This window comes from Tetrao urogallus, assembly GCF_951394365.1.
Source record: "Tetrao urogallus genome assembly, chromosome: 9".
Lineage (NCBI taxonomy): Eukaryota > Metazoa > Chordata > Aves > Galliformes > Phasianidae > Tetrao > Tetrao urogallus.
In genome coordinates, this window is record NC_136822.1 from 2,256,103 (window position 1) to 2,268,848 (window position 12,746).

Here is a 12,746-nt window from a genome sequence, read left to right on the forward strand (position 1 = left end):
GATTAATGTCAGTTCTACCTACCACACAAATAATATTTGCACCTGCACAGAAATAGTGCTTTACATGCATAACTTGCATGTTTTGAACACATTTCTGTTTGCAAGATTTGTGACTGTTTGGAACTCAGGACAAGCACACCAACTGTCCACATAAAACACCGAGAAGTGATGTGTCAGATGCTAAGAACCTTTTTGTTGTTTTATTTTTATCTGACACCGGTATTCAGAAAGGATGCAACTCCTGAGCAGCTCTGGCAGCCTGCTCACACAGGACAAGAGGCTGAATGCCTCCCATCTGCTCCTCTCCTGTGCAGACACTACAACTCAGTTCCTGCAGGGTCACTGGTAAGCCAGCTCATGCTGGAGCTCTCCGGAGAGAAGTTCCAGACAATGATGGGGTATTTTAAACCCTAATTTCCATTACCTCCTCACTCTGTGCATATCAGAAACACCACAGCTTGCCCACAGCCCAGTAGTGGGGCACAGCTGTTCATCCCCAACACTCACACACAAGAGACAAATGAGGAATGTTCCTGATGGCCCTGAAGGTGCTCTACAGGTAAGGAAGGACAGGGCTGCTTTGGAACCTGCTTGCTTCCACGCTGCCCAGTCAGGGGGAGCAGAAAAACAACAAATGCCAGCAATCCCAACCCAAAACACGTAGAGCAAGAAGAGAAAAAAGCAGGAGAAAATATTTTAAAATAGAAATCTTATTGGCACTTTTAGAGCACACAACCCGCTGCCAACCTTCCCAAGCTCTGTCTGATGGCTGTAATTAAAACAAGGGCCAGCAGCACTGAGCAGCAGGCCTGACAGCACAGCAATGACACCTGAGCGGGGCCAAGAGCTTCCTCCTCTTTGGAGAGACCAAAAGGACCAGAATGAACAACTTGCATCAGAGGAGCGACCACCCCTTCTGTCTCTCTGCCTTTTCTTTGCATGTTTCTGTGATGCTCAGTGCAGAGCTGCACACTCCAGTCCACTGTGCACGTGTGAGCAAAGACAGTCACTTTATTTCTCTCTATTCCTGAGATAGCTGTCATTTTAAAGATGAATTTTACCATTTTCATATTGGAACAGTATATAACATCACTATGACCTTTCTTATAATGCTCCTCCCACCTTCAAACAAGATTCTTTTCAAACAAAATAAATCCTTCCCTTTAACTAGCAAGCACAGAGGCCTTTTATTTCCACAGAGGAAATGCAATCATAAACTACTTTCCATCTGCCTTCAAAACTATCGTGGAACTGCGACCACCCTCTCAGATTAAAAGCAATCTGCTGACACTTTGTTGGCAGCACCTTACAAACACACCAATCCATACAGATTGAAGGCAATGCTCACCGCAGTGTGATACACGAGCTGCTCACCCAAACACCCCCAAATCCTTTAGTTTCAAGCCTACAGGCATCATTTTATGGCAGTGCATTTCTGTACTTCACGAGAAATCGATTTCTGCCTGATCTTTGCAATTGTTTTCTCACTTGTTACCGGGTGTGTTGCAATGAACTGAAAGCACAGCGACCCGAGCAGAGCATCAGCCCATCTCTTACTGCACAACGACAGCAGTGTGGTCACACTGCACAGATCTGATGCCTACCAGCACGTGGGCATCCCCACTGCTCACTCCTGACAGCACAAAAGGGGACAGAATAACCAGCATTCAGACACAGGGCTTTATCTCAGGGCGCCTTCCCCTCCTGGTTTGGTTTTGCAGACAGCTGAGCAGCAGCAGAACCAGCATTCAAACCCCTCTTCTTTTGCTCACTGCACAGAAAGCCAACAACAAATATCTGCACGATGTTTTCTGCCTCGCAGCAATTAAACCAATACGAAAGTGATCAGCAATGAGCAGTGTTTACCATTTCACCCCTCTCCAGGGAACAGCTCTGCGTTCCCAATGCAATTCAGGATAAAGCCATTTGTCACAGCACAGACGTTTATTAGCTGCTCCCACCAGGTGGGCACCACAGCCTTCTCACACAATGAAATCAGTAGCAGAATCTTTACTGGAAGCTCAGAAACATGTTTACTTTATATACAAGAAAAAACTTATTTACAACAAACAGTAAACTACGTACAAAAAAAAACCCAACAAAACAATAATACAAGAGACATTTCCGTGATAATCACTGTATAAATTAACACAATAAATAGGAGGGAAGCAGGTCCCACTCTTAAGGCACAAAACCTTCTTCCCAAGACTGTACAGGGATTCATGTGCTTCCCTATGCTTCCGACAGGATCACAGAACGGCGGGGAGACCCCTGAGGAACAGCGGTTGCTGGATGATGACACAGACTTGCAGTCACTGCTGACAGGTGTAGAAAAACATCCGTTTCCATCCTTTCCTTTTTACAGTACGCGCAGCTGAAGATACAAAATATTTTGTAAACAGTCTTTTTCAATCACAGAGACAGTATGCACAAATGGGAATACTATAAAGCAAGGAATGGAGCTCTCCATACAACACGGCACGGAATCATTCCAAGGTGCTCCCAGCAGGAAAAGCTCCCACCAGATAACCTGGAAGACTAAGAGCCCTCGGCAGGGTCAGAGCAGGAGCTGGTTCATGAGCTGAGCCTCCCTCTGGTGTCCTCTGCAACCCCACTGAGCCACACCATCATAACACAGGGCTATGCCAAATCCCCAGAATTTGCCACAGAGGGTGAATTTCTGGGGCCAGAACATGAGATACTGGGCTGACAGCTCTTCCAGCTTGCTGTGGGCACTGCTCAGCTCCTTCCCACTCACTGCCAGTGCTGGGGGCTGATAACCAGCAGGTGGCACAAGGCTTGCACAACAGTAGCATTTCTTAGGAGACTGAACAGAGATGTGGTATGTGCTGCTTTAGCTTCTCTCAAGCTGGTGTTTTTTTACCTGAGACTGCAGCAGAGTCTCTATTTGGTGAAGCAGATTTTTTTACTGTCTGTATTTCCTGAATTTCTCTCCTACTGCAGAAATGATGGGACAGCAGAAGAGGAACTCAGATGAACGTGGCCCGAATTCAGCCCAGCTCCCTGCTTTGCAGATAAGCTCTCACTGACATTTGACAGATTGTCCTCATCTGCTCACATCTCTACAGCAGAAATCAGCACTGTTCTCAGTGAGATGTAGAGAGCTACAACCCTTCTGTTAGGCAGAAACCTTAATATTTAAAGGCACTCAGGTTGAATATAGATCCCATTTTCTAGCTCTTAAAAGAAGGTAGAACCCCCTCCTTGCCCTCAATAACAGGCAGGGATAGACTGGCTATGAATGCTCTGATAAAGGTGCACCTGCACAAAAAGCATTTGAACCAATCCAGAAGACAGACTATAAATGAAAAAGAAAGGAAGATTCATCTCTGCAGGAATCACCACCAGGGCAGATGGCAGGATGCCTCTTCAGGCACAGCACTAAGGAACATGCCCACATGTAAAGCTCTTTGCTTTCCCTTGTAACTCTCAGCAGGAAGAGTGGAGAGGAGCCCTATCTGTTCATAAATACGAGGTTCCTAAGAGAAACTTCATGTCTCCATTGCTATCCGAAGGAGCAAACACAGACCTCAGCCCAGCTCCAAAGCCAAGACCTGCCTTGTGCTCCCTGCTGGGCTCTCCTTTGCAGGCTTCCCTGTCACACACATTGCCAGGTGACAGACTTTTGTACTGATAAGGAAAAAATACAGCCAGTGAAGCAACTGCTGATGTACAGATAGGAAGAATGCAGTTAGGGAAAAGCTGGACCTATTCTTTTCTTGGTCCCTATGCCAGAATTTTTGCTAGCTTATTCAGGCATGTCTTCCAGCTTGTCATGAGCAAACCCTGCCAGCTCACCAGGCTGAGGGAGATGTGGGTGAATGAATGAGCTAAAAAAAGATAGGGAGAGTAGGAACTACTTTTGGCGACGTCCTAAAGGTTGCAGTGGAGTTTGCCCAGCATGAAATCAGCCTGCAACCTTTTGAAACAGACAAGTCTTGACATACAATAACTTGACCGACTGCTGTCAGATTACACAGCTGATGTGAAGTTGACAAAATAAATGCTCAGCAATAATAATGGAAATAAATGTCCTCAGGAAATTATTGTTTTTTTTTGCCACTGTGAATGTGAACATTTTACTGTCTGCAGCCAAAAGCAGACAAGTGCTGCACTGTAATAATTTAGAAAAAAAAATAATTACATACAAAATTACAAGGTAATTGAAAATTCCTGCTGTCTCTCCAGCTTTATAGCACTGAATGTTCCCAAATTTGCTCTGCAGTGATGAACATGGCAATACGATTACGCATGCTGGTCTCTGGGCTGTAAGTCACCCAAGTGGGGTCTGGCAGTACAGGGGAGTTTGAAGGCCATCTAGGAACTCTGATTTAGAGGCACTGATTTTTCCACACTCCACTGTTGGTGATACCAAAGCCTACGTACCAGCATATTCCAGTTTTCATTATGATGCTTTTCTGCTCACCTTTCTCTCAAAGCTCTTGCATGAGCCCTGATGTTTGATAGCATGATTGCTCCCATGGGGATACAACCCAGGAGGACTGAGCCACCCTAATCTTTTGGTATCCAACTTGGAGTGAAGGAGCAAGGCAGCAAGAGAAAGAAGCAAGGTTCTAGCAGCTTTTCCACCAAGACAGATGGGAAAATGGCCAATCTACAGATAGACTGCATCTTTTGTGACATTCTTCTGCAAATACAAGTAGAAGTAAAGCAAGAGCTTTGCTGTCTGCAGCCATCACAGTGGCACCAAATGGACAGCAAGACACTCCTGGCTGCTGCCAGTCATGCTGTTCCCCAAACTGAAGTGGAGGAATTTGTTCCCCATCTCACTTCATTCCATTACACTCCTTGCACGGCCCAAACAGCTAGATGGTGTTCTTCTCCCTTTCCTCTGTCTCCTGAAGACGAATGCAGTCAGAGCTGACTTCTCGTAATCTTTCAGCTCTGGAGAACTGTCTTTTCTTAGCATCAGTAACTTCCAAACACTTGTTTGTGATGCCTGAAAACCTCAACGTTGTACCATTTGACTGGCTGAGAGCAGAGAGGCAGGCCCAGCAGCAGACCACACATTGGTGCAGCTGCTCTAACCACGTGCATTGTTAGTTGCGAGGGATACGTGAGTGAGGATCACTAGGTATTCATCAGCAAGGAGAGGTCTGCACTGGCTTGGAATTTCTGACACAAATCACATGCAACTACAGGTGTGTTAAAAAGGGATCAGTAAGACAAGGACAAGGCTTTGTTCCACTTAAATGTTCCAAGCTACAGATATGACACACAAATGAGCAGGCAAGTTTTCAGTTCAAAAAGACTGTCAGACGCTTCTGAACTAAGACTGGCCAATGTATCTTTTGCCCTGAATAACTGTACTGTGATGAAATTATCCAGTAAAGGTAGCTGTGTTGCAATTCTCAGGAGTCCTGCACTGTCACTGTCACTGGAACCAGAACTTCCCACACTGGAGGACACAGTTCTTCCAACAGAAATCAAGTTCTCTCCCAGGAGGCTCTGCCTGAATGCAGGTAAGGTGCCTCTTGATTGGATGCAGCTGTACCCCACAGGAAAGAAAGGTAGCACCATGCTTGGTTGATATGAGCTCTGAACAGTTGCAACTTGGCTGTTCAGTGGAGACAGTTGGGAGCACATCTGCTCTGTGAGGTGACTGCTGTGCAGTTAGGGGGAATGGTAGACACAGGCTGTGAAAACAGAGGCTAAACCTCGCTGGCAGGAGTACTCCGGCTCAGCTCCTTGATCCCGTGCAGTATCCTCTTCATGTGACCCACTTTGGTCACACCCAGGTCCTGAAAGACAAGAGAAAAGCTTACCTGTGGAGAAAAGGGGGAAAGATACCAGGGCACCGAGCAGCAGTTAGAAACTAGTCAGCCAGTTACGGAGAGGAGGAAACCAACCAGAAAGGTTACAAACCTGATGGTTGCACACAGAACCTCAAACCAGGTTTCAAAAAGCTATCAGAGCACAACAGGGTAATGAGCAGTCACAGAGCAACGGAGAGAAACAACCATTAGCAGACCATTAGCCAGAAATGCAAATTGTTCTGATTGCTGAAAGCCAAAGCCTGAGAAAAGAAAGCCACACAGATCTCAAGCACCTAAGCTGGTAGCCAAACACATGCAGGAAGAACCAAGGGATGAATGGTCACACCAAAAAATGTGTGAGCACTTGGGCACTACTCAACAAAGCACAGCTGTAGCTGGATGGCATGCAGAGGGATCAGCTACACAAATTAGGGCCAAACCTGGAACAGAAAGCTGGTCAAAAGCACAAACGAAGATCTAAAGGTCACTCAACTAATGCCATGCCACTACTCTAGGTCAAAATATATTTCTGCCACATGCAAGACACCAGAATGATGACAAAATTATTTCATACATGCAAAGAACCACCACTTTCTATCTTCCTCTGTGGTGAAAGCGTGTCTCAATGAGAAGAAAAGCTGTGCAATATCCTTACTAAGTACTATTTCTAGGAGGTTCTCTCCATCTAGCAGTATTCTTCTTTTAAGGAAGTGCAATGTCCTATCTGTCCAGTGACTATAACACAAGACCCAAGTTTTCCCAATCAAAATGTATTCTGCAAAGATGGTTCAGCAGCTGAGAAGTTGAAAACTTAACCTCTCCAGAATGCTTTTTGCAATCTGTGTGCTGGACTGTTTTCCATCTCCAGGAAGCTGTGGAGAGTTACACAGCTGGTCTCTCAGCTTGCCCTCCTACCCCTCTGCTATTCAATATCAGACGATCCGAAACGGCAAGACAATCAAACGAGGCTGCAATGAAGCCATTCATCTTGCCAAGACACACGGAGTAACCAGAGGGCAGACCGTTTCCAAGCACATTCAGCACAGAAGGTCATGCAGGTGGAGCTGGCTATTTCTGGTGAGCCAATCATGAAAGTACCTTGAGGTCCCTCCGTTCGAGGTGCAGGAGCTCAGAGCCCCGGACGTCATGCCGGATGAAGATATCCTTATACTCACAAAGACTGAGATGCTCAAGCCAAGCCGCAACCTCCTCCGTTCCCCAGAGGTGAACTGTCAGAGATGGAAAAGCAGGAGTGCATTGAGTACCCAGAATCCCAGAAGAAAGTGAGAAGTGAGGACACCATCAGCACTCAGTGCCAGAGGACAGCAAGCAGTACACCACAGCCTCAGAACAAAGGGAGGGAAAGAATCCGCAGCACAACCTACAGCCTCAAACACAGGAGGTAGGGTAGAGTAAGATCAGAGTTCTTCTCTTAAGTAGAGGCTATAGGTGCAGTAAAGCCAGGACAAGGTGGGTGTTTGTTTTGATATAGCACTGAATATCCTTTTTTTCTTCTTCTTTTTTTTTTTTTAATTTACCCCCGTGCTTAAGAGTAAATTCACTGATATCCCTGTGCTTGCAAAATGGTCATAAAATAGTATCAAGAATCAAGCAAGAGCTAGCTTGCTATTATGTATTGCTTCTGTGTATGAACGCTTGTGTTCAGTAAACAAAACAGCAACCCCACTACCTAAAGTGTGAGGAAAAGGTTGGTCTTCCACCTTCTTACACAGCCTCTAAATAAGAGAAGAAAAACATTCCCAGTTTCTGAGAGGCAATGAATGAGCACCAGCATGCTAGACAGGAGACTGTACCCATAATTCCATGACAGAGGAAAGGACCCAGGAACCCACAGAACAGATAGTACGTCTGAATTTTAGGAGGAGGTCTTCATAAGTAGCATATAAACCAAAAATCAAGTAGCCCAATTGGAGAGAAAGTGTTCTGATTGACATTTTGTTGATTCATGGCCAGCATTCATCTACTGACCAGTAGGATTAAAGGTCAGGGTGCACCTGGTGATGCTGATTCCCAGCCATTTAGACATGAAACCTGATTAAAGTCTTGAAAGTGAGTCACATCATTAACCGTATCACAGAGAATCAGTAGTGAAAAGACTGGAGTTATGCGGACTTGGGCCCCACAGTCGTTTTGATACCTAAAATGCCAGAATCCTCAAATTCTCTTCACTGAGCTCCTTAAAAATATCCCAGAAAATGGCCAGATGTAGGCAGAACTCTTCAGAGGGTACCTCCTGTTTCAGCTCAGAAATATCTGCTTAGTACTGAGGGATCACGACTCAGAACACAGCAACAAACTACTTTGCCATGTCAGAAAGATTCCCTTCCAAGAAAAGGCAGAGGCAAGTGAAACAGAAGAGAGAGAAAACATGAGAAGAAACAGAGAGAGAATGTGAAGTATTGTGACCACACTGGTATGACAAAGGGAGAGACAACACATGAGCAGACTTGGTACCCGGCAATCCCATGCTACTATGTGTTTCCTTATTTTTGTTATTCTTCTCTTTTTTAAACTTGGTCACTAGTCGGAATTTGCCGCTGCGGCTGCGTTTAGAATAATCCAGCATCTGATTCTATAGGAACAGAGAGAGAATGAGGAAAACATACGTAAGTTCACTGGAAAAGATCAAAAACAAGAACTGTCAAACTTAGGTCAATGACCTCGCAAAAGAGGAAAAAAGTTCTCAACTCATTCTCACCAAGGCAGGGAAGGAAATGGAGAAAGCTGATCCCAAGTCAGTCTAGGGACATTAGCAGGAAATTACTCTCCTTAGTCTTAGGGAGTCAACTTTCCTTCTCAATAGCTTTTTCTCACATCAGTCATAGATTCACAGGAAGTCAAACACAACCAAGTAGTGAAAAACAGCTAAGAAAATACAGCTGTGGTCCTCCTCACCTCCTCATCACAGGGCTCCATAAGCTGCCACAGCCAAGGGATGTATGCCAGTTTCCTCAACTGGAGGTCCATGTCTGCCAGGGCTGCTTGGAGCTGCTCCTTTTGGGGAGGATCTAATTGCTGGATCAGAAATAGAAGCAAAGTAGAGTTAAAAGCCATACAGTGGAACATACAGTCATGTCCTTGCCTTGAAATTCCTAGCTGACAGGGCAGTTCCTCATTTTAGAAGGACATGCACAGCAGCCACCCCACTCAGACACTGCCCAGTTAATGATTTGCATCTTTTCTGAGCTCCAAACTGAGCAAACTAGCCTGACCACTCATCGTATCTAGCAACTCATTCCAGCAACACCATTCCAATTCCTGTATGACAACATTTTAATTGACTTGCTACAAAGACAAAGATGACCACGACCAATACTGTGTTGCTGCCAAGGCCATAGCAGGAGAGGAGAGGAAGTGAGAGGCCGCTTCACTCCTGTTCTGTGCTTCTTACCAGTGCCATCTTGCCTGCCAGCAGTAGTTCCGTCTCATTATGCAGGGCTTTGACATTATTCACCATCTCTACAACAAGGCTGCAGTTCAGACCCTGTAGGAAACAATTCACATGCAATTAAGCCTGGAAATGTAGAGGTCTGAGCAGTCAAAAGGAAGAAGCCTTAGAGAAGCAAGGCCTACTTTTGGTCAATCAGAAAGGGATACCAAGTGCTACAGAACAAGAACCAAAAGAAAGATGCCAAGGGAGTGAAGTACCTCTGTAGACTTGGATTTAGCGTAGACTTTGTCCATTGACTTGGAGCTGGCATTGACAGCATGGGCAAGCTCCTGTTCCATGTCCTGATAGGATTGGGCTATTTCCCGAATGCTAAAGAGAGAATTACAGATTGCATCAGCATATGCTCAAAGCAAGAGATCTTTTCTGACCCAGTATCTCCTCTACTACACATCAGACTGACAGGTACAGAGAGGCACAGTCTTCTCTGACAAAGCAGGGCTGTTCTCCCCTCTGTGGTGAGCATGTAAAGGCAAAGAAAGGCAGATTTCACACACACAACTCCAGACAACACATTCAATTCTGTGCATGAGTTGAAATCAGACCGAAATGCAACCAAGATATTTTAATGTGACTGCAGTGATTTAAAAGGCAGCTGCACATGCAGCAGTTTAATGGACATTTCCTTGGTATGACTCTGGGCATTTTCCCTCAAAAGCCCAGACCAAGAGGCAGAATATCTGAGTAATGGATGAGTATAAAGTGACATCTTCCTGAGGCTGGGCATCAGGGCTACATGAAACCAACTTGCTACAGGAGCTCCTAGAGAGGACTTTGTTTCACTTCTGATAACAGCCACTGACAATCAAAGCCATTGGGTTGTTTCAAAATTCAGTGATCCCTTTTTGCTCATAAAAGTAACATACTTTATTCAGAGTGACTTGAGAAAATCTATTCAACTTCAGTCCTTGTGCAGCTGGCATAGTGCATAATGAAAACGCAACTCCCGGCAACAGGGATTAGCATGGTAGAAGATAAAAGTGAACAGAAATGTAGGACAAGAACAGCAGGCACCAGAGAACAGCTTTATTCACCAAAAGCAAATTGAGCCTCACCTGTGGATCAGAGCACCTGCAGTTTGACCAAACTGGTTGATCTGGGTGGATTCTTCTTCAGACATGATTTCTGGTTGCAAAGAGAAAGAGGACGGTCGGGACAACTCACACTTCTGTTTGTCCTCCCAGGACTTCAGGGTGCTCTCAAATGCCTAAAAAAAAGGCCACAGCAAGCAAACTATAAGATACTGTAAGATAAATCTCTTATGAAACATGAGGGTTTTAAGTGGCCAATGTCTGTAAAACATGCATGTTTGGTATAGTCAACTTCTGCTGTTCAGCTGTTGGTAACTTTGCTAACTTTAGCAGTTTGAGCTGAAATTTTCCATGTCACTCCCTCGCCTTGGCTTAGTTTCTATTTAAGTCTTACTTTAGTAAATTGTTAGTTCACTTCTGCGTGCCAGACCCCAATTCCCCAGTGTCTTTGCTTTGAGTATCTATACTGTCTCTACACTTTGCAGCAGGAATCTGACTTTTGACACGTGTCCCCAAGACAGTGTCTTCTGTTATTCAGCAAAAATCCATAAAGTTGGACAAATTACAAGTTTTGGGGGAAGGAGGGAGCAGCAGAATTATCGCACATCTCTGTTCGAGTTACATCTCAGAGCTGAAAATTAAAAATGTTCAAGACTTTTCCTTATCTGGAAGTAAACTGAACTTCTGCAGTAAGGGCAGGACTAGCAGCTGAACACAGAGCTAGGGCCTGTCCTACTTGCAGCCTTACCAACATTTCTGCTGCCGTCAGCTAGTGCTGAGGGAGCAGAAGCAAAACAGATCCAATGCAGGGTCTAAACTGGATACAGTGAGAACAAGAACTGATGCATAGAATCTCCTGGCAAGGAGAGATGGATCAGGGAGCAACATGAAATCAGAACAGGGAAGGTCAGACAAAGGAAGGGACCATGAAGGGGATGACTAAAACAGGAAGAATTCAGAGAAGAGGGGGTAACAAGCATTGGGTGCACACCATTCACAGGGGAAAAAAAAACAGAAATTTGTGGAGCCAGAAAAGAAAAGGAGAATGAGTGTAATGGGTAGAGGGGAAGGGAAAAGAAAATGGTAGTCACGGATCCCGGTCTGGAAATTCAAGTGAGATGAGCACAAACTAGGTCAGGGGCACAGGGCTAAGGAGGGAGGAGATGGATGGAGCAGAAGATCCAGTGTCTAACAGAACACAATTGCCCTGGGGACACATCATTTTCCTGCATTTGCAAATACCTATGAAGTCCTGAGGTAAAGCACTGCCTTCCCCTGCTGCTTCTCACACAAGATAAAAACAAGCTTTGTCAGCTCTGTAGAAGCTATCTGCTGATCTCAGTCTTGATGATGTCTCTTCAGTGGTTTAAATAAGGCCATGAGGTAATGTGAGTTTTTCCAACTTCAGTGCAGAAGAAACTAAACATCCCCAACATACCATATTTGAAAAATGCTACCAGAGGTATGATGTTGCACACTCAAAAACAGGACCCCACCTCATCTACTTCACAGGACAGACTGATTTTGTGTCATAAAGGGAAGGATGTGCAGTGACAATCACAAGGACAGCAGGAGAAATAAGGACAAGCCTGTGGTCAATGTAAGAGTTGAATGTTGCTCTGCAATACTGAAACTTGTTGATCATTGGCAACTCCATATCTGCAGAACCTGATTTGCAGGCAGGGAGAAGTGGGGTGGCACAACAGTAACTTCAGCTAGGCCAATACACACAGAACACTCTAGGGACACGTGTGTCCCATCTGCCTTTTGTGCTTCCTTCTCCTTTCCCACCAGGACCCACATATAGGCTGCCTTTCCTTTTCCCTCTCCCATCTTTTCAGCAGGAATCCTGTTCCACTTGATTCTATTCTATCTTACTCTTCCTCTCAAAAATGAGACATTGCAGAAGCTCTCCATCCCCCCAGGGAACTCTGTGCACATATTTCTGTCTCTTCCACCCTAACATCTGCCAATATCCACTGCTCCCTCCCAGCTAAAGGGGGGGTTGGTTATTTCCCTGTCCTACCACGACAGGGACCTTGCAGGCCTACCTTCCTTTCTTTTCACACTATCATACTTGCAACTTCTTGACAGGGAATGTCCCTGGTCCGTATCAGGCTGCTTTCCCTTTTTTTCTGTTCTTAGTTGTTCTCTCTTTTCCTGTTTTTCAACAGGTGTGCCCTTTGCAGAGGACTTCAGTTTGCTCTCAAAGCATGCTATGCTGGTAGCTATTAAGAACTTCTGCCAACAAAACTGCTTATCAATGGACGATTACAGAACTATCTCACTATAGCAATTCCTTTATCTTCTCCCTTAGCTTCCCACCATTTAGTAATACTTTAAAATAACAAGAAGACTTTCCTTACGTGCTAGTACTCATTAGGTATATTTAAAACTTAAGAAATTAGATGGACACATGCTGCTGAACCAGGCATGAGACACACTTTT

General features: G+C 45.0%; 1 protein-coding gene across 2 annotated transcripts in view; it reads right to left on the reverse strand.

The window, feature by feature from the left end:
* Positions 1–5,693: 5,693 nt before the first annotated feature.
* DGKD (diacylglycerol kinase delta) overlaps positions 5,694–12,746 on the reverse strand; it is a gene marked incomplete at both ends in the record, with an annotated part of 51,807 nt that continues 44,754 nt past the window's right edge. For both annotated transcript variants that reach the window (XM_079540064.1, XM_079540065.1), the window contains 7 exons: positions 5,694–5,783; positions 6,897–7,027; positions 8,274–8,391; positions 8,715–8,834; positions 9,211–9,303; positions 9,468–9,579; positions 10,323–10,474. In XM_079540064.1, the coding sequence (XP_079396190.1) occupies positions 5,694–5,783; positions 6,897–7,027; positions 8,274–8,391; positions 8,715–8,834; positions 9,211–9,303; positions 9,468–9,579; positions 10,323–10,474 (816 nt within the window). The remainder of the gene's footprint in view (positions 5,784–6,896; positions 7,028–8,273; positions 8,392–8,714; positions 8,835–9,210; positions 9,304–9,467; positions 9,580–10,322; positions 10,475–12,746) is intronic.